Below are 27,858 nucleotides of genomic sequence, written 5' to 3' on the forward strand. Positions count from 1 at the left end.
TTTGCTTTACAGATTATATAAAATGTTTATTAGGAAGTAAAGTGCTCAGTTTTACAGATCAATACATTCTTGATCATTGTAGAAGACTTGCATAATTAACAGCTTCCTAATAAGACCAAACACTGTACATTACTATGCAAAAACCTTACCTTTGTAATAAATGACAAATAATATTATAATCTAAAGTTGAAAAATGAAGTAATTAAGTGTTTGTAACATTTGTCAAGTGGCCGCGCACTGACTGCAAGGCCCACTGTCAGCACACACGGGTACCCCATGAAAACTTACTGCACTTCAAGATGAAGTTTGTTCTTAAGTAACGACACGTTACAGAAATATACCTCAACAAATACAGCTATGAATGCCAACATTTTCATAATAAACATATACTACAAATAAAATACGAACTGCGTGATTGAATTTACATTTTGAAAGATACATTTTTTACAGGAAAACTATTTAAAACCATACTGACAGGTTTAGTTTTGCTTTCTTCCCCCCAAGAAGGCCCGACGTCACCAACAGATGACCACTAGATCACTTCCACACACTCCCCCAGTGTCTGCTGCCACAAACCTCAGCATGCCACCTGCGTTACAGGCCACAGGCACAAACCTTAACACAGCTGGACAATTCAAGTTGGGTCATTTGGCCAAAGTCATTGATTTTAAGCACCTGATTAATTTAAATACTATCTTGGCATTTAGGTAACCCTTGACCCCAGAAACTCAACATCAGTTACATGTTACACGCATGTAATTAGCTAGCATGCCTCAAAGTTTAAGCTGTAAATCATGTCACATACCAACACACTACACATTTTGAATATTAATATAAAGACAAGGCTATGTATATTTAAATTGCTTTGTATTGTATTTTCTATTTTCCTTGCACACCAGCTGGCCATGTGTACAGATAGTGTTTCTTTGGTTTGTTTAAAGTCAGAAATGCCAGTTCAACACTGAAAAGCTTTCCTCAGGAAGGTTTCTAAGGTCCAAAAACTTTCAATCAAGGCAAGACAGAGCTTAGTCTACGTGTCTCTCGTTTTACACAAAAGCCCTAACCACTGTGCCGTGCGCCGTTTTGGGAAGTTGTCAGGGTCTCTTGTGAAAGAGTATGAATTTCTTCCTAGGACAGGACAAAATAACCCACAGAAAGAAAAAAAAAACTTCACAAGAATCACTACCTGTTTTCCCACATCATTCTGTTCGCAAGCCCAAAGCTACTAAGAAATTCCAGTCACCACACTGAACTGCCTCCAGCTCCAACTTACATTATGAGAAACCATATGCACAGCAACTTTAATTAAACTTAAAAAATAGGGAAAGGCATGAAGTCTATTTAGTTTTAGCAAGTTGTCTAGTTAGAGGGAAGGCTCTGAGTCACTGCACATCCAGGCAATGCAGTGGTAAGAACATATGCAAGACGTAAGCTTTGCTTAAGCAGTACTACCATCAGAATGAGGTGCTGACCCCTGGCAATAACCTCTTTTTGAAACAAAAAACACCAACATAACATATACATGCTACTTATACTTTGTTAAATAGGCATTTTTTCCTCTATATACCCTACAAATACCTAAGATGTGTTTGATTATGTAGCGTTATGTTTTCCTTTATACCAGCTCTAAGTCTTTAAATTCAAGACAACTGGCATGTTCAGGAAAAAAAGCACAGTTGACAACATCCCTCCTAAACCAGCATTCCACATATGGAAACATCTCACTAGGCAAAACCTCAAACACTATGCCTCAACGCTTTCTATGGGAAACCCATGTCATTTCAGTGTTGCATCTCCTTCCAAAAATCAAAGCTTCTATGACACAGAAAGCAGAGGAAATGAAATACTAAAAATCAGTGATCACACTACAAACACCTTCCCAAAGGAATCATGTGCTGCACCTCAGCAGAAAAACATATGTAGAAATACACCTAATAATTTTACAAGCAGTTCTGTTAAATGCAAATATAGGCTACATAGTTAAGACATGATTAGAACTTGATAGAGCACATGATCAGATTTTCCCAACTGTCAGCAACTTCTCTGCCCCCTTCCCTGTAACACCCCAGGAAGTTAGTGTTTTTCAATTTTGTGTGATTTTAAATAATATATTTTCTGCAAAGTAATCATATTTAACGAAGAATCTGTGGATTGTTTATCCCAGGAACACTTAGATCATGAAAACACAGCATTAAAAAATGGGCACTTTGCAACAAAAGCTGAAAGTGGTTATGCTAGTTGGGTGTGAAAAGGCAGTTCTCAAATGTTACTTTTGAAGTGCTAATGAAATGCAAAACCACGTAATGTGTACAGTTTCTATTAGAGAATAATGTGATTTACAGTTGTACAAACTAAGTGCACTTTCTCCTGTTTAAAGAAATGTAGTGTTTCTCAAAAACAGGAAAAAATTAACATTTTAAGTGAATTAAAATGTTAGTACACCAAGAATAACTCACAAAAATAGAAGAATCTCAAAGGAAAAAAGTGTGCTGTTTTATCACTTCAAAAAGTGTCAGCTGTTATAATGAATGAGACAATAAACTGATGCCATCTTCTTTCAAAAATTGCTTTTAAAAGCATTTAAAAATCATATTTTCCAATAGAAAACTTAGAGCCCGTCATTTGAGCGTTTTAGCCATAGCACATTATTTTGTCTGAGACCTGCTGTCCTCATGAAAGTGTCCCCCATAATACATGTATGGAACCAAAATTCTGTCCAGGTAGATTTTGTCACACCTGGTTTCTATACTGTTTTCTGCATTTTCATTTCCAAGGCTGACAGTCTCACCACTGGTAACCTGAATGTGACACATGGCTTACATAGGTCTGAAAATGCCTTATGAAGAGAATATTTACTTTTACCCAGCAGTGAGAACTGTCCTTAGTGGTCTGATCACAATGATCATCTCATGCTGGGAAAACAGTGGAGTGGTGTGTATTTGTTGGCTTAATACTGACCTGAAACATTCAGAATCACCTACAAGGTTAATTCTACACGTGGATGTTATTCCCCCCATTTCCTCCTCCCCCATCCACACCATCCGACTGGGAGGAAGATGGCCGAGAGTTCCTCGAACGCGGCTGGCCGTTCAGTCCCAGCGGTGTTCCCAACCGATGGCTCATTTGGGAGGCCGTATCATCAGATTCCCATCGCTCCAACTCCTCTCGCACGAGTCGCTCCATTTGTTCCCTGTGGATTTCATTGTCACGACCCAGTCTTTCATCCTAAACAGATTAAAAGACAGAAGCTGGAAGCGCAGCTTCCAAAGCGCAGTCGAAGCAAAACGCTATGGGAAATTCTTACACCGCTCAAGTACTTCTGTAGGCTAGTGGAGAAACACAGCTACTGCAGTAAATTGTTTTCTTTCCAATGATGTAATGCCCAGATTGTCACCTTCACTTATGAAAGCACAATTCGTACTACAGTGTCTAATATTTAAATCCACCTTCAGAAATGTAAAATATACTGAGCAGAGCACGCCAAAAAAGAAAGCCCCATCTCAAGAATGGAGCAGAATTATTGGCTGGAACAACCGTAAAAAGAGGGCAGCTGCAAGTCTGACCTACATAACCCACCAAGACAGTCCATCTCACCCACCCCTCAGCAGCCCTTTTCTGGCTGTTCTTGCCCCATCAGGAAGCCTGACAGGTTTTAGCGTCCACAGAAATAACACATTTGTCCCACTGGCCACTTCCAAAGGGCCCCTCAAGAAAGAGAAGGTGGGAGGGGAAGCAATAGAAACTATATAACCCTGGGGACAGAAGCAACCTGCTTCCACCTGCCACACACAATCCCAAAAACAACACAGGAGAACAGCAGGCTGCACGGGCCTGCTGGGCTGGATCCCCCAGACTCCAACAGACTAGTCCATAAAAAGCTTTGTATTAATCCCAACAGACACCAAGGGACGAACGAGCTGCTTCAGCATCTAACAACCAGCACTGCTGTCCAGTTCAGGGGTTTAAGTGGTGCTCTGTTGCCCTCATTGTGACACACGTCTGCCATAAGATGGATTGTCATACCTGAAACTTGCATCATGTCCCTATCATTTCATGTTTTAATTTTCCTGTTTTCCTAACACAAAGCTGAAATCCCTGAGCCACTGCCAAAGCACTCGCCTTGTCTTTACCACCACTGCCTCAACCCTCCCAAGCCAAGCAGTACGAAGTAGTGCTAACAGTAATCAAGCCATGCAGGTCATGACCAGACAGGAGAGAGTGGGTTTCTTACTTCTGTCACTCCATCTAGCAGTCTTCCCAACACATCTCTCCTTTTCAGTTTGGCTCTCTCCATTGCTTCGAGCTTCACAATAACTGCGTCGATCTTGGAGACAATACTGCCGATAGAATGCTCCATGCGATCGACCCGCCTCATGAGCCTGAGGGCAACAAGCGTGAGCTTCAGTGACTCTGACATTTCCGAGTTCTAGCTCATCAACACACAGAGCAGATAAAGATGGGACACCATTTTAATTGGAGCACACATCCGACTTTCCACAAGTGAGCCCAGGAAGGGGCAAAGTACACAAGAGCAAGAAGGTAACACAGGAGTAAGGCAGATGGGAAAAAAGTACATATTCCACTCTGTTTTCCCTGCTTTTAGGGCATCCTCATCAAAATTTGTTGGTCCTAGTTACTCAAATTCTTCATTCACCTAGTGTTGCTATAATTAATTAATATGGAGATCTATTTTAGACAAAATACACACTCACAAGTAACTTATTCTTATTAAAAACAACAGCTGAAGTTCTCACTGAAGCTAAAACAACCTCAAGGTTTTACTACTAAAAAAACCTAGAAAAGACTTCTGGGATTACTGTAGCATGACCATTTTCTCTGTCTTTTTAATGACCAGGTTTTAAGGACAGGGGTTTTTTTGTTGGGTTTTGTTTGTTTTGATTTGGTTTTGGTTTTCTAACCAATTCCCATGACCCTCTCCAAAGTACTTTCAGTTCAGATATTACTTGAAAGCTACTAAAAGGAGTGACTTAAGCACCTTAAAAACACAACATTTGCTTTTATGAACAATTTGATTAATATTCAGAGTTATAGGAGAGACTACTATATAACTGAAAGAAGAAAACCCACAAGGAAAAAATAAAACCCACAAACCACCATGCAGATTTGTTCCCCTCAGAAGAATAAACTTACACTTGGAACTCTTCATAGGAAACCCCACTAGAGCTGCTGCCCCTCCTCCTGGAGCTGTGCCCACTATCTTCATCCTCATCCTCCTCGGAGTCGTCCAAGCTCCGGGGGAAGCTGCGGCTGCTCAGAGGACGTGGCAGAGAGCTCCTATCCATGTCCAGATCCTCCTTTGTGAAAACACAAGGCACAGAAATGATGTAAAGACTTTCACCTGTACACGGAGGATGGAGGTGAGAGACCTCCTGCCCTCCATCAGCTCCCCCTTGCCTTTTTACAGTTTGGCTCAGCCAACCGGCCAGGGATGACAGGCATTGTGAAAGGAAACAAGAGGACTCTTCTAGGGCAGCAAATCAGCACAGGGAGAAGGCTGGCAGACAGTGCTGGTGGCATACCACTCCTAACGCTGAGCTCACCCTCTCTTTCTCCAGGTCATCTCTCATCTGCTGATGCTCATGCTCTGTCAATTCCTGGTCCCCATCCTGGTCATATTTGGTAAATATTGCTTCAATCTCTGCATCTGTGTGTCCCTTCCTGAAAAGGCAGTAAAAACAGTTCCCTTACTTTCCATTTTTCAGATGCTGAATGAACTTAAAAGTATTAGAAAAACAATTTACTCCAAACAGACTTTCATCCCCAAGCCAAAGGCATGACTGATCCCAGTACTGCCTATAAATTCACAACACCGATAACAAAAAGCTCAGCCCTCACCTTTCATTAGTTAATAGCACAAAACTCTAGACTGCACCCTGCTCCTTCACAACCACCCCTTTTATACCTCCTTGTTTCCCTTTCCTTGGGACTCCTGCCTGTTCACAGTCCTGTGGTGGCTCTCATAGAAACATTATCGCTTCCTCAGAGGCCTTCAGTCTCTCCTTCCTCAGACCCTTTTTGCCTCACAACACAGCAACTCAGGGAGGTCGGGCCTCAGAGCACCAAATCCTTCCTTCGGTGTGGGATGCTGCCCTACTGCAGGAACACCAGCCATAGTGCAGACTCCACAGGCCAGAGCTCAGCAGACCTCCTTAGTAAAGGCTTCTCTTTTCCATTCTTTTCCCATTCTTCTCCTTATGCAGTTCCATGCCAGAGTGAATTTTCCCTTCTGCAATGCCTGCAGACCCATATGCAAAGATTGGCTGTTTGTTTACATAAACCTCCCAGCAGACAGTGAAAAGCACTTGCTTTGTTGCCCACTAACCAAAAGAAAAGTACTCAGCTGTGTTGTCTTTACTCACATTAGCATACCCTTGACAAATCACAGAAATGAGAGAAGCTCACATCAAAGACTTTTAACATCACATGTCTCTGCGGAAACTATTCAAGATAAGAAGTAACAGCTTCTTTACCCTTTTAGATCTTGCCGGAGTTCATCAAAATTTAGTTTTCCCCCACCTTGTCTCAGACTTTCTGAAATGTCATCAACAGTAGTTTTCTTCAATTTAAGTTTGATCATGGCTTTGTTGTAGCCCTAAAAGAAAAAGTGAAATTTTGTGTTTTACTTGTCATGAAATGTTAACACTTGATTTCTAATAACTTTTTTGATTACAAAAATCAGCTAGTGTACACTATCATTCAGTGTGTTAAAAAAGCCCTGCAAGAATTTGTCTTTTCCTCCAGTTTATCCATCTTTTATTTCAGCATTTAAATGGGCAACATACAAATACCTTTGCTGTTAGAAGTAAGGCTTTCATCATTCAATTTGAACTGCAGGTCAGTAGGAATGGAGTATTTTGTCCCAGTAAGACAACTCTGGCAGTTACTGACAGTTAAGTGACAGTTTTAAATAATGCTGACAAAACAGGTACAACCTTCTCTGGTCATTTTGCTTATCTTCAGTTGTAGGAATGACTTTTTTTTTTTTTTAAAGTCCTCCTCCCAACAAAGTAGTGCTTTTCATTTTTTCTCTGCTCTGTTTTAATAACCAGTTTCCAAGGTTTAAACTCTGAGTTACTGGTTATGCCAAGTATGTGTTTAGACATTTCTGACCATAGTACAGCACCACATCCATGCCAGAGTGCATGGACGTGCACATGTTTTTCCTAAACTGGGATTCAGCTCAAGCTCTTAACCTTGTATTCAACCACCTTACTGGCAGCTGCCCCTGGGAGCTCCCAACACATTGTCCAAGACTCGCCTCATCGTATTGCCTGAAACAAGGTAATTCTGAATTCTGTGATCAAACTAAATAGCAGTGTAGTTTCACCAGTTCAGTATTTCTGCATGTACCTAGACAGACAAATCCTACATCACATTCAGTAGGCTGATCATTCAATGTAGTCTCAGATGACTAAGATGCATCGCGATGGAAAATTTTGATTAATTTAATTTACACTCGGCTCAGATTCATTTATTTTAATTAAGAGATGTGTATTTTCATCAGCTGCTGCCAGCTTTACTTTGCACAGCTTTGTATAGCGTTTTATGCAGACGTGAGGAATGAGATGTCCCGAACAAAACATTACTTTTACCTTCCTGATAAGGTCAGACAGTTCCATTTCTGCCTTCTGTTGTGCCATATCCGATTTGACTTCAGAGTACGTATCATTGATAATGGCCAAAAACATGTTCTGTTCATGAGAGAAAAAAAAAAAGCCCACTTAAGAATTTCAACAAGTCTGAGCCCTGCTACTCCTATGACCTATACATGATTTTTTTTAAAAGGTCCAGGAGAAAATGGGGGGCTGTTTAAAAAGCATCAAGGACTTGAGATATTGAAATATGATGCACTGAAGTATAAGAACTTTTAATCAAGACTACTGGTTATTAACATAACTGGAGAATTACTTTCCAGAGAGGGTTCATGCCTACACACAGCAGCTGCAATAAACCATGCCTGTTTAACATGACATGTTTGAGTTCAGCCTTCTACCTGCAAGACCAAACTTACACAGATAACAACTGTGAATTAATCTAGGCAACACAGCTGGCAACAAAGATGCCTGAGGAATCAAGTTAACTATTCATCCTGTAATAACCAGCACAGACACAAGGTTCTTATCTAGTTACAGCTCTGCTTGCATTTCAGACTAAAGGTAAAACCAAAAGAAGCTTAAAATCAGACACTTGGCACTTATGCCACCAAATCTGAAAAGAGTCTGGTCACTTGTTCAGACAAAAGAGAAAAAAAACTGGTCTCACCAACCCTGTGCCGAGCATATAATTTACTTGAACCACACTGTCATTACTGAAAGGCTCCTGCTGAACATGGAGTAAACATGACTGAACCGCAAGCTGGACATGCAAGTTCAAAAAGAATTACTCAATTTACTGGCACGTTCAAGGTGCCACTCATGCAGAAAGGCAGTGTTAGCCTCTATTTCCTCATGGACTTAAAATGCTTTAGGAGAGCAATCTTCCAATGCGGTATCTTTATGCATTCTTGCCCAACACCAGAGAAGGAAGAGGTAACTTGACTTCTGTCTGTTTTGCTTTCAGCTGCCCAACGTTAAGAGTTGGTACTTTCTGCCCATCTTTCCTAATTTAGTTTCCAGGTCTCAGACTGTTCTCAAGGAGCTTACAGCAACATTTCACTCCAGCCAAATGACAGGATGGGCAGATATTAATAAGCACACCAATGACAGCGAGTAATTTGGATAACCTGCTGCGCCTTCACACTCCAGTGCTTTTCTGCTACACCTTAGAAAAAATATTTCTTTCGCTTGCTGGACCCTAGCCTCTGCTCCTCTGTATTTTGTGAAGTGCTTTGAAGCAAATATGAAACCCACTTCATGTGCTTCTTTGGCCAGAGTAACCCATATGTTACTTTCCTATTGACTACTGGTCCATCTCATGGAACACTTGAGATTCTCTTCCTTACTAGTGAATAGCCAAGATGAAGTCTTCTCCTACAATTATATCTGAATGCCATTTCTCCTCATCTCAAAGACTAATAAAAAGCCTCATTAAGTACAAGGGTCATTAAATAACTCTAAAAGTTACGATGACACAGGACTGCTGTACTGTTTAAAGGTTAGTAAAATCCTGTTTTAATGCTTGCCACCTTACCAAATCACCAAAAGACACACAGTTTGGGGAGTTATCTGAGGATTTCTTGCTTACATAACAGCTTCTGCCTGGTGGTATCATCAGAAACAAAGTTACTGTATATTAATGTCAGTACCCAACTAACTGAAAACTACATCCAGGCAGAAGATACTAAGGCTCTTCTATCAACATAAAAAAATTTACTTGGTCTCCTAGGTTTCTAAGAGAGGTCTCCTCCCTCTACTTTGTTATATAAATTATTAGTAAGACTGTTATATGGATTCAATACTAGTATTAACAGAGAGTCCACAAAAGATGAGCACTCACAATATACTGCTTGAATTTATTTGTCAGACAATCATGTCTACATACTGCCTCTCAGATAAGCTGAGCTTATAACACTCTTTGTCAAAAAGTGTACAGGTAGTCTGCACTGGGAAGGTAAGAAAGACAGGGCCCAGCTCCGCCCTGGAGAAGGCAAAGAGGACAGAAAAGAGGCCTTTTCAGGCAAACCTGCATATCTGAAAGCTGCTGCACTGCTGATGAATTAGGCTCTTCTAGCAGACAAGCTGTGTATTGCATGTGTGAACTAGGCTGTTGTAAACACAGCCAGCCATGCATTACAACACTTTATAAACTAAGAGCCTGTATGGAACATTACAGTTACTTTTCACCAAAAGATATGGGCTTGCTGTGTATGCCAACCAGGCACTATACAGATTTTAAAACTAAAAAATTCTTTATAATAATAAAAATTATAAATTAAAAAAAAAACAACACACAAACACTATGTGGAGCACTATATGGGAATGACAACAAACATACAATGCAAATCTATTTTAAATGAAGGAATAATGAAAGAGTGTAGTGACTGGCCTTGAAACAGTCAGGCACCCTCATGGACTGCACACTCACTATTATCAAAAAAAGCCCCAAGTAGCAGTAAGAATCAAAGAATAAGAGGTACAAAAATGGCCACCTACCCACCCCGCATAAACAGAGACGTACATACCAAAAGAATGAAGAACATAAAGAACACAAAAGTAGTGAAATAAATTGGTCCCAAAATTCGATTAGCTTCTTCAACCTCTGTGAAGTTGAAGTCTCCCAAAATGATGCGGAACTGAGTAAATCTTAAAAAACAAAACACATGCAAGAGTTGAAAAAAACCACTTTTGGAGCTGTGCAAGTATTCTCAAACTGTTTTACCCTACCAGTCTGACTGATGGGCAGCAGAGAGGTCCACACTACTGTAATACTTTATCAGGCAAATTCCTCAAGCCCCTCTCTAGGCATAACCAAACTTGCAGTCAGATGCTACACACACAGAACAAAACTAGGCTGCTTACTTCTGGCTTTCAGTCACAACTGATAATGGGGGCAACAGGAAGCAGAGCAAACCAATGATTACCATTGTGAAGCTTTAAGACCCACTCCTGTCCCTCTCCTATGCCTTCTGCCTTTCGCATAGACACAGCCCCAGCCCTCTCTCCTTCTAAAGCTTGTCTGTACAGAAGAGGCTTAGCGCTGTACAGCACCATCAGCACACTTCGAGTCTCTCCACTTCTCTACGCTTTTTGCGACCCTGCCCCAACGTAAAGGGGTGGGGGGAAATCGATAACTAACAACCTGGTAATTACCTCAGTTAGAATCAGGTTATGCTGTACCAAATCAGTAAAGGGAAAACTGATTAACGACCCTATATTAAGTCCTATCCCTCTCCTGGATTCCAGCAGATACTCACAAATTTACTAGTTGGCTAACACGGACTCCATTTGTGAGTCTACCAACTACACATACTATCAGGAACACAGGATTATTATGCATACAACAGTTCAGTAAGCATTACAATCAAAAGTAAACATATAATCATTCAGCTGCTGAAGACAGAGTTATTGCTTTGTCTAGGAATGTGACCAACTGTTATAAAAACTATGTCACTTCCACCAACCAAAATCTGCCTTTTTTAGCTCATTGATCTAACATATTTTTAATCTCACAGCAAAACAGTTTTTGAATTAAAAATGTTACCAAAAAATGCATTTGCTACTGAGCTGCATCAACAGCGATATGTCTGCAGCTTCTCTGTTAAGATGGATGTCATAGGATTTGTTTGGTCTCTTGATGAGGCAACCAAACCCATTTACTAATATATTGAGAAATTATTTGCATTTTTTATTCTTGTACTTACATGCAGTCCTGGAAAGTGCTGAAGGCATCGATTTGAGTGCCAAAGACAAGAAAGGCCAACTGAGCATATGCTAAGAAAATAATAAAAAACATAATAGCAAAGCCAATGACATCTTTGACACAGCGAGACATGGTGGTGGATAACTGACTCATTGTTCTGTTGAAGTTAACAAACTTGAAAAGCTGTTAAAAGAAAACCAACAACTGTAAAGACAAGGAAGGCAACAATTTCTTAACACAATCACTCTCCAGCCTTTTACACATGAGATGTCTTACTGAATTTGACTGGAGACAAAGTCAGTTAATTTACATTTAGAAATACATCACTTCCTAAAAACACTGCGGCTTGAAATGTGAAGAAAATTCAGTGAGAATGACAAGGTCTTGTTTGGGTGTGGTGTTTTATTTGTTTGTTTTTTCAGTCCTCTATTTGGTTACCAAAATGCTTCCAAAAGCCTATTTATTTATCTTCAAATAAAGGTGCTAGCTATGAAGTAGTAAAATGCAAGAAAAGATCTTGCAGCTGACTGCTGTGAGCAGGTGCTTGGACCAGAGACTTCCCAAGGTCCCCTCCAACCTGCATTATTCTGTTACTCTACAGTCTTATAATGAGCCACTTTACTGCTAGAACCATGACGCAAAAATTAGATGCAACCTTGTCTTATAAAACAGTAAGAGATTAGCTAACTTGCTTGATAAACCTAAGTATCAGTTTGGAGCATCAGAGTGGAAATTCACTTATTGATCTCATTTTCCCCCATTAGACAGTTTATTAACTAAATGTTCCTCTGCAACTTTATACATACAGAGGACAGGAAAATTGAGTACGGATGCAAAAAGAAGGAGGCAGTAAAACAGAAATTAAGTTTAACTAAAGTAATATACCTAGTTTTAAATGAATTGGACTAGCTTTATCAACCGTTCTAATGACTCAGCAGTTTTACGTAGACTAAACGGGCAGAGTTAAACCAGGCTAGGAAAAAGCAGTACCCAGTAAGAATTACTGACTTACCAATTCAGCAATAATAAAAACGTTTCTTTACGTGTCTGCTGTGACAAAGCACTAGCACTGACTACATCTTCCAGACTTAAACAAGGGCTGACTAAACCTATGTCAAATTACAACCTTGTTTTAATCTGCAAGAAGTTACCCCTGTGCTCTTTGGTCATGACTTTCTCGCATGATCAATTTTAGGAGATACACGACTAAACCTCAAATAACGTATCACGCAAAACTCAGAATACTGCTTACATTCTAATGTTAGAATAAGGATGTGTGTCTTGGAGTTACCTTAATCCAGACAAAAAACACAGTGACTGCAGCAATGTTGTTGAACTGCATCTGCCAATATGCCAGAGGTTCAAAATCGGGGAACAAGTTCTGATCTTCCAGCAGCTTCTTCAGGAGCAGATCAACAGTTGATGTCCTATAGATGCTAATTCCTATAGCTACCACGGAGAGCTGAGTACAAAATAAACACACAAATATATGAAGGTCGATTAGGGTTTTAAAACAACTTGGTTTAGCCACATACACCAAATAAATTTAAGATATGAGGAACTTCACATTACTTATAGCACTGCTAATAACGTGAGCTTTAAGTAAAAGCAAATATATTGGTTTTAGGGTGTCCTGACTATAAAGTTTCAAACAGGAAAGTAGCAGCTAAAGACTGCACAGAGCCTAGAAAAAAGTCACTGATACAAGCTTCTCGCAGTCCTTCAGGATCAACCCCAACGGCCACTGATCACATCACTGCCAGATGGTTACGGGGACTGGAGGTGGCCAGGTTTCCCCACTGTTCACTCACGAGTAATTTAAGAGCCCAGTGGCTGCTGTTTGAGATACGTCCAGAAACTCTACTTTGGATCCTATCAGGAAATACATTTCACACCACCACTATTATACTCTTAGACTACAGCCAAATAGCCTGGGAGTAAGAAGATTTGGAAGTCATTTCCTTGCCACAGTTGAAGAACAAGATGATAGCGAAGCCTAGTGGGCTCAGAAAAAATGAAGCTGTCACAGAGAAGGAAATGTAAGAAGAGATAGATGACAACTCAAAAAGACAAAGGTGAAAAAGAGTAAAGAGCAGAAAGAAAGCAATAGCCAAAAAGGTACTACAGTTTCTCTGGAGTATAGACTGACCAGTATTGCACAGAACAAGCAACAGCAGAGAAGCTCTAGTTTTACCATACAGGTAAGGTATTTTGCTTTGACATCTGCAAATGTGCTTTTTTATTAGTGTAAGTGAACACTTCAGCATGTATACAGTCATAAAGTACATAATCCTAAATTTAAACAATGTCCCTCAGACAAGGTACAAACAGAATTTTGACCCTTTGTGTGAAGTGAATTTTATACCCACACTTGAATACACTCCAGTGACTGCAAGAGCAAAGCATCTTATTCCTGGCACCGCTGTTAAGTGTAACAAATGGCACACTGTGTGCGTAAACATCCTCCTAACTGGTCCTTCATTTACAAAGAACTGTGATTTCTCTAGATTACAGATACTATCTTCAAGACTTAATCCTTTCATTCATCCAAGCCTGAAGATGTGCGTGCAACAGGAACTGTTTCAGCACTGCTGGCTTTGCATGCTTTCAGTAAGCACATCTTGATACAAGTCCAGAGAGAATTATATTATGTAGCTTTAAATTCAAAGCTCAGATTTTCTGCTGCACCAGGATTACTGATGTGCAACACTGTCCACTTAACCAAGAAAGCATCCCTGACAGTTGCTAGCACTCTACAATTTAGAGACACTTCTTCAAACTTTGTACTAGCTGGTGAGTATTTTAATACCACATTAAATCTTTGTGGTTCTTTGCAAACATGCAAATCCCAGTCCCATTCAAGTGCAAATCACTACTTGAAAGCAGATGATTTGCTTACTTGAAAGCCACTGCAATGATCTGTATCAGATATATAGAAGAGAAATGAGGGTGAGTTTGTTATGTATGTTTGTTATTATGTACCCATAATGGCTGTACCCTTATAGACAAAAACGGAAAGAGTATACTGAACAAACACTCTTAACTTTTCACCTGGATGCGAAGGTTAAAGCCACCGAAGACAGAACAAGCAAATTTGCAAAACACGCCAACATTACAACACAGACTAAAACTGTCTTATTTGGACTGAACAGCCCAATAGTCTGTAAGTATCCTTCCTAACAATGGCCCTACCCCTTAAACCCACAAGAGGAATACCGAGTCATTAATGTCTCCCACAAAGTACATTTCAGAAAGCAATTTTAGCCATATTATAAAGATTACTTACCACAATGATAAGGATATCAAGGCAATTCCAGAGACTTCTGAAATAGTGCAGTCTATGAATATGGATTTCTAAGATCTCTTCCACCATGTAATAAAGAACAAAAAGACAAAATGCCATTTCACAGGCTGCCAGGAAAAAATCAAAAGTGGAGATGTAGTGAATCAGCCTCACTGGCTGAAACTGCCAAGACGTAACAAGGCCTCCAGTTGCCGGAAACTCCACTAACAACCTGTGTTCAGAAAAAAAGACAAAGAAAAAAAATTTCATTTACACAGCATTGGTGAAAATCACTACTAAAAGATATATAGGTTTATTTACATAATTATTTAATAGAACAGGCAAAAGCCCACATATGATTCAGAGAAGACACTACATAGAACAGGTGTAAACCAGACTGCACTCAATTTTGACTAAAACCCAAAGCATTTCAGGAACAGCAAGAAAACCGAGACAGAAAGACCAGTCTTCATCTGCATCTATTTCACGTTGTCTAAAGACTGATGTTGTATATCCACGTATTTACTTTAATAAGCCAAGTCACTACAGAAGTTGCCTGCAAACTGCACCCAAGCTGTTGCAGCACCAGGAAAGTCAGAACTGCCTCCAGCTGGTGAGTGCAGCTGCCAAGTGGAGCCCCACTTGTCTGACAGTGAGGCATGCCACTTTGTCTGTCGCTTTTATACAAAACATACCTTTACCCATGTCCTCAAAACAAAGCCATCACAAGAAAACCCCCAACCCTACAACCTACGCTATGCAATTTGAACACTGTCGTGGTTCTGTTCATACCTGACAACACAAAATAGGTTGATGTTTGCATTGTATACAGAGAAATCAATGAAAGCTGCTCTGGTCCCTCTGTCCAGCCACAGGTTCTTCTTAAGACTAGCAATCTGCACAGCTGTCACTTCTCTGGTCCTTGAGAGGTCTTGGTAATAACCAGCTCCACTGTATGTGGCAATCAAGCCCCAGTGGCTGCTCCCATTCAAATCCTTCTCATTCGTGTACGTCCAGCTAGTTCAGAAGTAAGTGAAACAGAGCACATTAGTCTTTCCACTTTCAACTTATATTTGTTTTTTGGTTAGGTTTCACTGGTGTCTGTTCTGTTAATTCTGATTTCATTTAAGAGGTACTTGTAGAAAGTTCTGATGTACCCTGGAGTAAGAGCTTACAAAGTTCCTTTGACTAACACAACAAAATTAAGACAGGAAGACGGGTCACAAGTATATTAATTGTGAAAAGAGAACACATCTATCTACTCACTTAAAATTTCTGTCCTCAGGAAAAGAAACAAAAATTGCCAGTTACATAGTTACATTCCACCTCCAAAACCTTTTACAGTTCAACTCACACATGGTCCTCCAGGAGAGGCAATGCTATTCCCATTTTTAGCCAGGGAAGACAACTCAGTGAAACCCACTGCAGTAAAACAATCTGGAATTACAGACCAGGTGCTCATGAACTGCAGTGCTGCGCTCAGACCACAGCGTGTCTCCCATGTGTAACAGATACCAATGGCACAACCACAGCACCTGAACTCCAGTGGATCAAGAGAACAGTCCTCTCCAAGTTTGGTAAGGTTTCTCCATGAGCAGAACTGGCAGCTGCTTTGGATTTCCCTGGCTTTATAGACAGAACATACAGTAAATGCAGAGCTTCCTCTGCCAAGTGACTTATCATGTAATTCAGCATAACCCAGGTCAGGAAAAAAAGTATTTGTCTACAGGAATACTACGTACGCTGTTCCATTTCGAAGTCCAAAAGGAGCAGTATCTTCATTAGCTACAGAATAGACATCATAGCAGTCTTTGATTTCATCCTTTAAATCTTCAGGTATCGAGCATGAACCATTTCTCACTTTCAGCTGCCGAATGCGAGGCACCCCTAGGAGCAGGTTCTCATAATAAATGAAGCTTTTGTTTTCTGCCATGGTTTTGTTGTTGTACCACATCTCCCAGTAAAGACCATCCAGCAAAGGGCCTTCTGTAAACTGGGGAGGAAGAGAGAGTTTTAGTTTGTATGTTGCCAGCACTGTTTTTATAGATCTGCATTCCATGGATGTGTTAGAATTGCAGTTGATAATTTTTCTGACCTAAGGCCTTACTGTTACCTGTCCTCCAAAGACATCTCACAATCATGCCCTACCCTGCCCCACTAGCAATACCTGGGTTCTAAACTTTCGCATATTAGAGGCCTACTTTGTTCCACAGCTTTGACACTGTGCACATAGATCTTCGTGCACAAACCCTACGGCATTAGAAAAAAGTTCCTGCAGGTTAAATTTACAGGCCATGACAGGACAAGTGCATCTCAGCAACAGAGAGAAAAATTGTTTTTAGATTACCTTCCAGAAGTCATCCATTGTGGACAAAGTTTTGAAATCAGTTTTCTCCATTTTTGATACAGGTGTTTCCAGGAAGAGCTGCGACATAACCCTTGTGTAATAGTACATACTGGAACTCACTGTCCCATAAGTCACTGCAAAAGATTTAACAAGGAGTGAGAGGTAAAGACATGGGGGAAAGAGAAGAGAAGAGAAAAAAAAGAAGAAAGAAAGAAAAAAAAGAGAGTACTTTGCTTGTTTTGAATACATCAGGTTGTATTTGCACTGAAAGGTTCAAGCTTCGGAACAAAAAAAAAAAACCCACATCAAGCAGCATTTGCCTGTCAACTGCGATTAAAATACAAAAATCAGTGAAGAACAGACTGATCAATTAGTTTAAAACACACAGTACTTCTTCCAACACTTCATTCTATTATTCATGCTTCTACAAAAGCTAACTTCAAAAAAAACAAAAGCATGATTCATCATCCTGAAGAGAGGCAGCTAGCGCCTTTTTAGTTGACTTATGCTATCCCAGACATCCATAGATAGCTGGCACAGATGGCACAAGACCTCAGAAAAACTGCCCTGCTTGAGCAGATAATGATGGTCAACCAGGATATCAGAGGGCACTGTGAATGACATTAGCCCCCTATGATTAGACAACAACACATAAACACATGAAGAAATGTGTTTTCTGTAGCAACCAGAGAACAAGAGCTATTTTTAATAGACTTCTGCTGTGGCACATGGAATGTATCACATGACTATGCAATACCTGGATTCTCTCTAAATATGTAATCTCAAAAACACAAGAGTACAAGAAATGCCCATATCATTTAGCTTGTACTGGAAAGCTCTTTCCCAGGGCACGCCAAGACACAGACCAGTCTGTCCCATAGTTACCACTTACCTGTAAAATTAAAAAGGATAGTATTTAAAAAAAATACTGAGTTGGCAATATCTGTAGATATTTAACACACTACACTTTTCCTTTGTTCTGTTATCAAAAATCATTTTCTATAGCCAAACAAATTGTTAACAGCCTGTAAACTTCTCCCACTGAAACCAACTTCACTTTATTTTAATTCCGGTCCCTCACCGCCACACCCCTCCTGGTGGTACAGCATACCAGCCACAAGCAGTCTTACACTACTTTGTCCATAAACTGAGGACTCAGGAAGGAAAAAAACGTGATATTTAGTATATAACCATACTTGCAGTACAACACGAGAACAGTTGTGTCAATGGTACAAAGTTTGGGGGTTTATTAATAATTCTACTTCAGACAAGCAAGACAGGCTTGCTCTTGGAGCCAGTGGGGTTTTGCATTTTCTTTTCTACTCCAAGTTTCTCTCTCACAAAAAATAAAAACATCACCTTGTTCTATGACAACTGATCATAAACGACAACTTAAGTGTCACTGACATTACAGGCATATAGAACAGAACTGCCCACACTAAAACTGGAGGATTGAAACACAGGTGATTAGTGACAGAACAAGAGGGAATAGCTTTAAACTGCAACAGGGGAGGTTCAGACTGGACATTAGGAAAAAATGTTTCCCCAGAAAGAGTGGTCAGACAGTGGAATAGGCTGCCCAGGGAGGGGGTGGAGTCACCATCCCTGGATGTGTTTAAGGGTCGTTTGGATGAGATGTTGGGGGATATGGTGTAGGGGAGAACTTTGTAGAGTAGGGCTGATGGTTGGACTCGATGATCCCAAGTGTCTTTTCCAACCTGAATGGTTTTGTGATTCTATATCAGCTTTCTAAAGATACACTAACTTAATACATACAGATTTTGTTGTCATTCTCCCTAGTAACCAAATAAAACATCTATTTCACAACTCCATAGCAAGTTCTACTTTGCACTGTCTTGCTAATTTTTATGCAAATATATGAACATGCCTCGTTTTGACTATTAACTCAAAAAACCCTAGAGATCTTGAAATAGAATCATGTAACAGTTTCAAGTTCCCAAAGCCAGAAAAGAAGGCCATGCTCAGAACCATTACATTACACCAGCCACAACTGTTCACTGTGCTGTGTGAGGCCTGTTACAAACATCCTGTACTATCTGTACTCCAGCATCACAAAGGTTCTTCACTCTGAAAAAAGAGCAGCAAGCTCAGTTCAGGTTGCTTTCTTAAACTCTATTTGGGTCCAGAACATTGTTGTGTATGAGGCTAGAGATCCATCAAAGCTCCTCACTTCTTACTAAGTCTGTATTTAGTAGAATCTGCTAATACTATCTTCAGAGTTGGTTCTAGAGCACCTACCTCAAAGCAGTCACCTATTTGAAAGCCAAATAAAATAATAATAAAAAAAAGAGTAAGTTGAATGTTACTCTGTTCTGTGTTCTGTAGTGTTACAATACTTCACATGGTATCATAGACAATGAAACAAACAACACTTAAATCATGGAAGTCTCCAGCTGTGATCCATATACACTTGAGTGTATATAGGGTGCAGATGCGTTTAAAACATCCAGCACCATGAAAACACAGATTATCAGATATTTCTAAGTAGCTAGCATTATCTCTGCCTTTCCAGCTACTATCAAGAACTTCTATTCTTAGAATGACCTGTACATAAGCTTGGTGATAAATCCAAAACTTGGTGATTTAATTTAATTTTTTGTCCTAGATGACTAACGCTTCACATTTAACAGTTCTCTTCAGTGATTTCAGAATGCGTAGCAGAAGCATTACACTGTGGTACAACATTAAAAAACATGCTCCCTTAAAACAAAGAGTAAGTACATTATCATCCTGCTTAAAGGTTCAAAACTTGTTAAGGCACAGAAAGTTGCAGTATTTTCAATCTCAAGCAACAATCCATGCGCAGAAACAGGAGAAAGATTTAATTCCAAATATCTGCCTACACATCTGCCCATTAATTCTTCTCCAACATCACTGAAACAACCTTCATTCTGGAATCACAGAGAGCAAACAGATAGTAAGGAAACGGATGTATTAGCGCTGAACAGTACTTACGGACACACAAGACCACAAGGAAAATCATGTACGTAACCAACTCCCGTAAAACACTTTTCAGATATCGCTCTCTGCTGGTGTTGCTTTCTTCCATGAGTCTTGTCCCCCACAAACCTTAAAAGGAAAACATATATAATGAGGTACACAGATGTGAGACCCCCCCATGCAGTGCTGTGTCCAGCTCTGGAGGCACCAACATCAGAAGGACGTGGACCTGTTGGAGCAGGTCCAGAGGAGGCCATGAAGATGCTCAGGTGGCTGGAGCACCTCCCCTGTGAGGACAGGCTGAGAGAGTTGGGGGGGTTCAGCTGGAGAAAAGAAGGCTCCGGGGAGACCTTAGAGCAGCCTTCCAGTACTGAAACGGGCTACAGGAAAGATGAGGAGGGACTCTTGATCAAGGGGTGTAGAGATAGGATGAGGGGGAACAGTTTTAAACTGAAAGAAGGCAGATTTGGATTAGATATGAGGAAAAAATTCTTCCCTGTGAGGGTGGTGAGGCCCTGGCACAGGTTGCCCAGAGAATCTGTGGCTGCTCCCTCCCTGGAAGGGTTCAAGGCCAGGTTGGATGGGGCTTTGGGCAACCTGGGCTAGTGGAAGGTGTCCCTGCCTGTGGCAGAGGGCTGGAACTGGATGATCTTTAAGGTCCCTTCCAAACCAAACCATTCTGTGATTCTGTGTCTGATACTAGATACACAAGTGACATAGGTTCAGTGGTTTGAAAGCTTAAACTGTGTCATGTCTGCTGCAGGTTCTTCTATGGATTTTAAACTGATCTAACTTCAAGAAAGAATAACTACTTCTGTAGGCTGAATGGGGCCTGAGGTAGTATTAGCTATTAATGAGATACCATAATACTTTAATAACAGCTCAGCAGAACTCTAACAGCATCTGCTGCAGATTTGCCAAAGTGAACTTAAAACCACAAGGTATGAAAACAGATACAAGTATACAAACACACACACAGTTCAAGAAACGAAGTGCAGTGTTTTGGGTTTTTTTCTAAATATGAAAAGCGTTGTTAGATGAGTGAAAAGGCACGTTCAGCATTGAATCTTTATTAGTAGTCTTAACTAACTTTCTACCTGAAGGGAGGATATGTCAGTCAAACACATTTTTAAAGAAAACAAATTGTAACCCAAATAGGCAAGACATGTCCAACAGAGACACAGCAGGGATCTTGGTGAGTATTTATACATGACTTCTTTCCCTGCACAACAAAGAGTTATTATTGAAACATTAGTAGCAGCCTAAATGAGCAACCGATGTCTAGCTGTCAAACTGGGCAACTTCATTAACTGAACTACTTCTGTCTGTTTTTTCCATTTCACATTATACTTGACTTTCTGAAGCCAGAGTAAGGGAAGTTATTGAATTTTGGTGATCCCTTCCAAAAGGATAACAGAAAAGCAAAAGGATCTTTTAAACGGAGTCTTTAAAAGATGAGAACAGAAAGCAGTTAGTAACCACTATACTTATTTCCTGTGCCTAATACAGAACAGAAAAAAAGCTGGGAACAGTTGCTGATACTCGGACCAGAACTGCTACCTTCAAGGAACTTCTCTTCATTTAAGCCTAAATACAGTAAGGTGATTTGACCTTACTTTATGGTGGGAGAGAAAGCATATAAAAATAAAAATTCAGTCTTACAGAAGCACATCATACTTCTTTTTCAGGTATTTTAAACAGCCAACCTTTTAAAACATCCTTTATGCTCACAGTAGGTAAAAATAAAGTAACCTCAAACTCCCTAGGAAAAAATCTTGGATCCATCAAACATACCACAGTAATTTGAAGTCGAACGGAACAGCAACCACGGATAGCCAAAACACGTTATAAAGCTGACAATGAAGCAAGAGCTCAGCTGCTTTGCAACCACTACTGTAAGACTAAAACGGACAAATCTGCCTGCTGCAGAACCTCATTTGCTAACAAAGAGGTGGGAATAAGGAGGCTCTTCCCTCTACCCGCAAATACGAGGTGTATTCAGAAAAAAAATGTTAGAAGTTTTTAGAAGCCTTTCAGCTACCACATTTTTAAGTTGTGACCTAACCACAAAGTCAACCAGGAAACTTCTCTTCAATAGGCACAGCAAGCACTGACAGTCTTAGCATTAATTTCTGTTCACACTCCTTAACTAGTAATTTAAAATCTTCACTAGTGTCAGCCCCCGAAACGAGAGCTTTTTCAAAGCTGTTCTTTAAGGCTAAGTCTGAAAATTTACAGATAGAGACTGCAACTTTACTACGCAGAATGCCAAATCCTCACCATTAGGTCATTCTTGAAGACAGAAACACAAAAACATTTACAGAGTCACTAATAATAAAGAACTCAACTAATTCACCCTCTAACACAGCAGTACGTTGCACTAGCAACCCTCATAATAAAGGCAGGAAAACATTACGGAAGAGAGGAAGAAAAGGCTGGAACAGCCAGTGAGCTAAGCTGGCGAGAGAGATGAGTCCCGGCTGTCAGCACATTACTCACCAATAAGAAATGTGGCGAGCAGAAAGCTTGCAAGCTCAAATTCTGTCATATTAGAATGTTAGAAGTCAGTCAGCAAGGAACAGAAATTTACATGTGACAAAAAAAAACCCCACAACAAACAAACAAACAAACCAGCACCAGAGATCATACAAAGATCTTTAAAATGAAATCTGGATTTGCCTGTCAGCCAGCTTAAAGTGTTCATTAGCTGCCACACTTTCAGAAGATGCACACATTATTCCCCTTTTTGCCTTATTAGAATATTGGGTTAGATACATCAAGAACAGTGGTGGTAAGTAGTGCTGGATTTAAGCTGACATCTACTGTGAGCACCAAAAATGTTTCGTTTCTAGCCTCTATTAATCATTTTCAGTTCATTCCTTATCTAAATTTGCTATTCGTTGACTTTGACAGAATCTATGTACTCTGTCACTTAGCAAACAAATCTGCAACCAACAGTTCTCTCATACTCATTCTGTAGCCCAAATGGCTTACCCAAGGAGTGTAAGAACTCTTCTGAGTTGTCAAAAAATAATGGTCAAATGCAAATAAAAAAAATAGATGAAATTTCATCTTATAATAAAAAGTCTAGCTTGTTAGGTAACACAGGAAATGAAAATTTTTATTTACACATATATAAAGTGTTATATACCTATATATACACACGTAATATATATAATGTATATGTACTTACATCTACACATATACCTACATAAACATAAAGTCAAATTTATAAGGTACAGAATGCATATAAAGTAATTCAAATTTATGTAGAAGTCTTAAATTCTGGAAGGGCTCAAGCCAAGATACATATCACTAACTAACCTGCCTACATAGAAATGCAGATGCTGCAGGAAGAATGGGGCTGGGGGAAGGAGAGGAAAGTGACCCTCAGGCAAAGATGCTTTGTCCCAAAACACCACCACAATACAGTCTCACAATCCTTAGTTCACAACCCTTAGTAATGTACGATTGAAGCCTGCACTAGTTCAACTCAGTAAAAATGTCATGATGCATTCTTCACAAAAGTAACAATTAATGAGTGACTAGGAATGATATCTGAAAGCTCCATTTAACAGTAACTAAGAAAGTCTTTCAAGAAATGCCCTACACACGTTCACATGAGGACACAGTAGTGCTGGGTGACCAAGTGCAGCTCTGAGGGACAGATTACGTTTCCAGCCTGGCTCTTGAATGGGGCTTTGCCCATCCAAACTTTTGATGACTTTCTCCTTAACATTGAACAGTCATCCCCACCTCTCCCCTCGGCATCTGGGATGTTTGCTGAAGACATCAACTAGAAGGACTAAAGCTACTTCACAGAGACTCAGGTTCGAATCTAAAAAGAATCCACAAAGAGAAGAACCTAAACCACAGTCTGAAGTAGCTGACTTTCTGTTCACTTAGTAACTCCTGTTACAGTCTCCCCAATAGTTGCAATTACCAAAATCCCATTATCTTAAATCCTCTCTGCGTTTTTATTTCACAACTGACAGCACGAAAAGTGTAAGCTGTCATTCCTTATCCTTCAGTTGATGAGTGACAACTTGTTTAGCCATGGTAACACTATCACTGTTATATCCAAATGATTCATCCATCTTGTTGAATTCTGTCTAGTGAAATGGAATTTCATTACATAAATCTATGCTAACTTTCCTCTGGTCGTCTAGAAATAAACTGAGTACTGAGGACACCATTTTCCAATCTTCAAAGTTATCCACGAAATGTCAAAAGAACTGAGTGCTCTTTCCAGTATTAAAACCCCAGTTATCCTTCAAGTGCCCTATATTAATTTCAGGCTTGAAATCGGAGCTTTCAACATGTAGCCTGCAGCGATCACATTTCTTCAGAAAAGGTTCAATACCTATGCCACAGGCAAGTACAACACCCTGCAATACCTCCACGGCATGACAGGCATACCTAGCCATTTACTGTGGCTATGAATTAATGGCAACATTCTCACCAGAGAGCCAGAAAGGGATCCATCTACTCCAGTAACGTTAGCTACACTTGCTTATAAACACAAAATGTACACAGGTCAGAAATCAACAGAAACTGTGGATAGTAACCACAGGGATAAATCCACTCTGCACATTCCTAGAACATGAAACCAAGACTTTTCATTTTACAGCTAAAAATAGAATACTACCAGTGTACACTGACTGTCTCAAACAGCAAGAGGCAGCGTGGTCCATGGCCATTATTGAAAACATTTATTTCTGCTTTCTTGCACTGCAACTTTGCACCACTGCACACTTGATTAATGCAGCATATTAATACTTGACTGCACACAGCACACACTTGATTAACAGGCTCATACTTGACTGCACACAGCACACACTTGATTAACAGGCTCACACCCAGGAGTGTAACGAGAACCACACCATTTGAAAGAACGCATAACGTTACCATGTCAATGGTAGCCCTCATCTTTCAGCCTGAAAGCAGAAATTAAAGCTACGGATGTGTGTCAGCTCCCAAACTGGTTATTCCAGCCCAAGATACATTGCTTTTAGGCAGAAGGACAGGCAAGAGATCCATCTATCAGAGCACGGTTAGAACATCTTCTCTGGCAACATCTGCCAGATGCTGATGCTGCTGAAGGCTCAGCTGCGCTCATTCTGCCCAGCATATCATGCAGCTTCACCAAAAGCCAATTCCTCTTGGTTCTGCTGCTTGGTCAGCTGAACAAGGTGAAAATACATACACAGGCTTAAAAAAAACCTGCTAGGAAAAAAGCATACTAAAAATAAGCAACCTTCCTCTACCCAAAACCAGCCCTAAGCTGTAGATGTAGATGAACCCTAGATGATTGAACAAAGCATTTTACCAAGCCTTTGTTAGAATGGTATCTCATGGCGGGGGTTGGAGAAAAAGGAGTCTGAAGGACTTTCCATCTGCAAATACTCTGACCTTACACAAATCACATTAAGTTCTGCCTTCAGGTTCAAAATGGCTCAGAAACCACCACCAAAATCAGTCCTAGTGTGGATAATCTGTTTTGAGTATTACTGCAGAAACCAAGACAGAGATGAAGCTGTAGCAACTTATGCCAGGACATCACCAAGTCACTCTCACACTCACCTCATGTTCAAACACCACTATTTTTCATCACAGTTTAAAAAAGCACATACAGGCAGTTCCTTCTCAGCCAGAACTAGCATGAAGGGAGCAGCTGAAGAGTCTACTTAGATAAGAATTTTTATAAGAGGACTTCACCTTCTCCATGTGAAGCAGCTCCTTTCCTAGGCTTTTATGTATCTCAGCGATAGACTAAACTAAACACACCCTTGAAGACTCCAAACACAGCAAGCGCCAGTTCATGCATAACAAATAATTATCATTGATATTTTTTCCTGGCCATTCTGGTCTCGTGCTGTGAACTGACTTAGTTCATTGAACACTCTTCCAATAAAACCTGCTGAAAAGAACACATGTTCTATTCCATAATCTCGGCAAGTCTGACTTGCATCCAAGTAAAACACTGCAATGATCAAGGGGGATTTATTTTGGTGCAAGACATCTTAAGTCAGAGAAATCACTATAGCAAATAATTTTTGCATGCACACGAAAATCAAAGTGAAGACATACAGGATGTACAATAGCCTAATTTACAAGTCCCTGCTTAAAATTGAGTTGGTTTTAAAACCTCTGCTGATGCTCTGCCAGCCAGTAACAGTACTACCTATCACTTCAGAAAATTCACATTTAAGAATAAACCTTATTTTCTAAATATGGTTTACTTTTCCTGCAGCTTTATAACTATAAAGATTTTGTCTGACACTTAAACAAATTCTATGTTTAAAATCCTCACGATTTGATGCTGTCATTTTAAGCTTCTCTGAAAAAGAACTGGGGTTTCCTCGCACATGCTCCCACAACACTGAACCTAAAGAACTCCCCATCCACCATTTTCTCTGCTGTGTCAAATCAACCCTGTACAGGGCCAGCTCAGCACACGGTTAATGTAGTAAGCTTAGAACGAAACTCCAAATGCTCATTTGATGTGCTCCTGCTTGTGCTTCAAACTATGTCCCTGGTCACCAGCTGCACGCCAACAGGCAGCTCTCAACAATTGAGGGCAACTCCAAGGCACTGCACAATACCACAGAAAAGCAATAATTAATAAAACACCCTCCCAACAACGCCACTCTAAGCACGAATGCCATCCTAACCACCTCTTTTATAGGACAGAGAATGCTGGAAAAAAAAAAAAAAAAGAGAGAGAAAGACAAGTATTCTGCTCCAACTCTCCAAAGACCTGGTGTTGGGTCAGAAAAACCACATGCATCCAAAAATTATATACTGCATATACTGTGTTAGTATACTGAAAGCAGCCAGGACTGAGACCTGGGGGGCTGAGAGCTCTATGTTCCAGAGGAAAAGAAGTTGAGAGGTGTGTCTGCATTTGTGTGTGCGGGGCGACATAACCAGCGCAGGGATTGGAATACGGATGCACACAAAGACGTGGGGACAAAGCCAGGGGTAAGACGGGAGACGGGAAAAGAACACGGGCAGGGGAAAGAAGAGGACAGGTAGCAAAGGGGTGGGTGGACGAGAAGGGACTACAACCAACTCCTAACCGATCATCTCAGCGACGGCCCGCAGGAAAAGGCAGCCGAGCTAGAGAAGCCTCAGTGCCCCGCTCGGGCAGGAGGGCCCGGGGCCGGGGCGCGGTGCCGCGGGGGGCAGCGGCTCTCACCTCGCAGCCGCCGCGCCAGGCGCTTGGCCCAGGCCGCTCGGTGGGGCGCGGCGCCGTCGGACGGGACCTGGGGGCGGTCCGGCCCCTCCGCCCCGCCGCGCCCCGCCGGGAGCCGCCGCTGCCGCCGCCCGCCGCCGCCCTGACCCGCCGCGCCGCTGCCCAACGACGACGAAGCGCCGGCCGCGGGGCTGCCCCACTCCACGTCCATCTCCAGCACCGGCCCTGCCGCCGCCTCCTCCTCGGGCTCGAAGCCCGGGTTGTCTCGGCTCCAGGCCTGCCGCGAGCAGGCGGAGAGCGGCGGCGACGGGCAGGAGCCGGCCCGCACCGCCTCGCCCAGCCGCTCCAGCTCCAGCTGCTCCCGCCCGCGCCGGCAGCTCCCGTGGGCCGCCATCAGCCCGCCGCCACCGCCGCCCCTTCCCCGCCCTCCAGCGCCGGCCCCGCCGCGGCCTCCGCCCCTTCCCCACCCTCCGGCGCCGGCCCGGAAAGCCCGGGGCATGGAGGGAGATGTAGTTGCGCCGCCTCGCAGCGGGAGAGGCGGCCGGAGCCTCCTTCCCTCCCCGTCCCCTCAGGGAGGGACGCGGCCGTCGGCGCCTCCTCCCCGCTCCTGGCCGAGCCGAGCGGCGGGAAGCCCTGAGGCGGGAAGCCCTGAGGCGCCTCTGTGGTAGAGGTGCAGGGGCCGGCGCCGGGTGTTTCAGGCCAGCTCACTGCTCACCCTCGGTAAAAGCAGGAGGAGGCCCCGTGGAGGGG

General features: G+C 41.5%; 1 protein-coding gene across 1 annotated transcript; it reads right to left on the bottom strand.

The window, feature by feature from the left end:
* On the bottom strand, window positions 1-27,480 carry PKD2 (polycystin 2, transient receptor potential cation channel). The gene is made up of 15 exons (XM_074867504.1): window positions 27,112-27,480; window positions 19,926-20,039; window positions 16,950-17,083; window positions 16,345-16,595; window positions 15,395-15,619; window positions 14,606-14,834; window positions 12,611-12,781; window positions 11,321-11,502; window positions 10,142-10,262; window positions 7,614-7,712; window positions 6,492-6,613; window positions 5,562-5,679; window positions 5,152-5,315; window positions 4,232-4,379; window positions 1-3,225 (listed from the first exon to the last, which is right to left on the bottom strand). The coding sequence occupies exons 1-15, from the start codon at window positions 27,317-27,319 to the stop codon at window positions 2,992-2,994; spliced, it is 2,520 nt and encodes an 839-aa protein (XP_074723605.1). The 5' UTR covers window positions 27,320-27,480; the 3' UTR covers window positions 1-2,991.
* Window positions 27,481-27,858: the final 378 nt, after the last annotated feature.

The sequence above is a fragment of the Strix uralensis genome, chromosome 4 (genome assembly GCF_047716275.1).
Source record: "Strix uralensis isolate ZFMK-TIS-50842 chromosome 4, bStrUra1, whole genome shotgun sequence".
In the NCBI taxonomy this organism is placed as follows: domain Eukaryota; kingdom Metazoa; phylum Chordata; class Aves; order Strigiformes; family Strigidae; genus Strix; species Strix uralensis.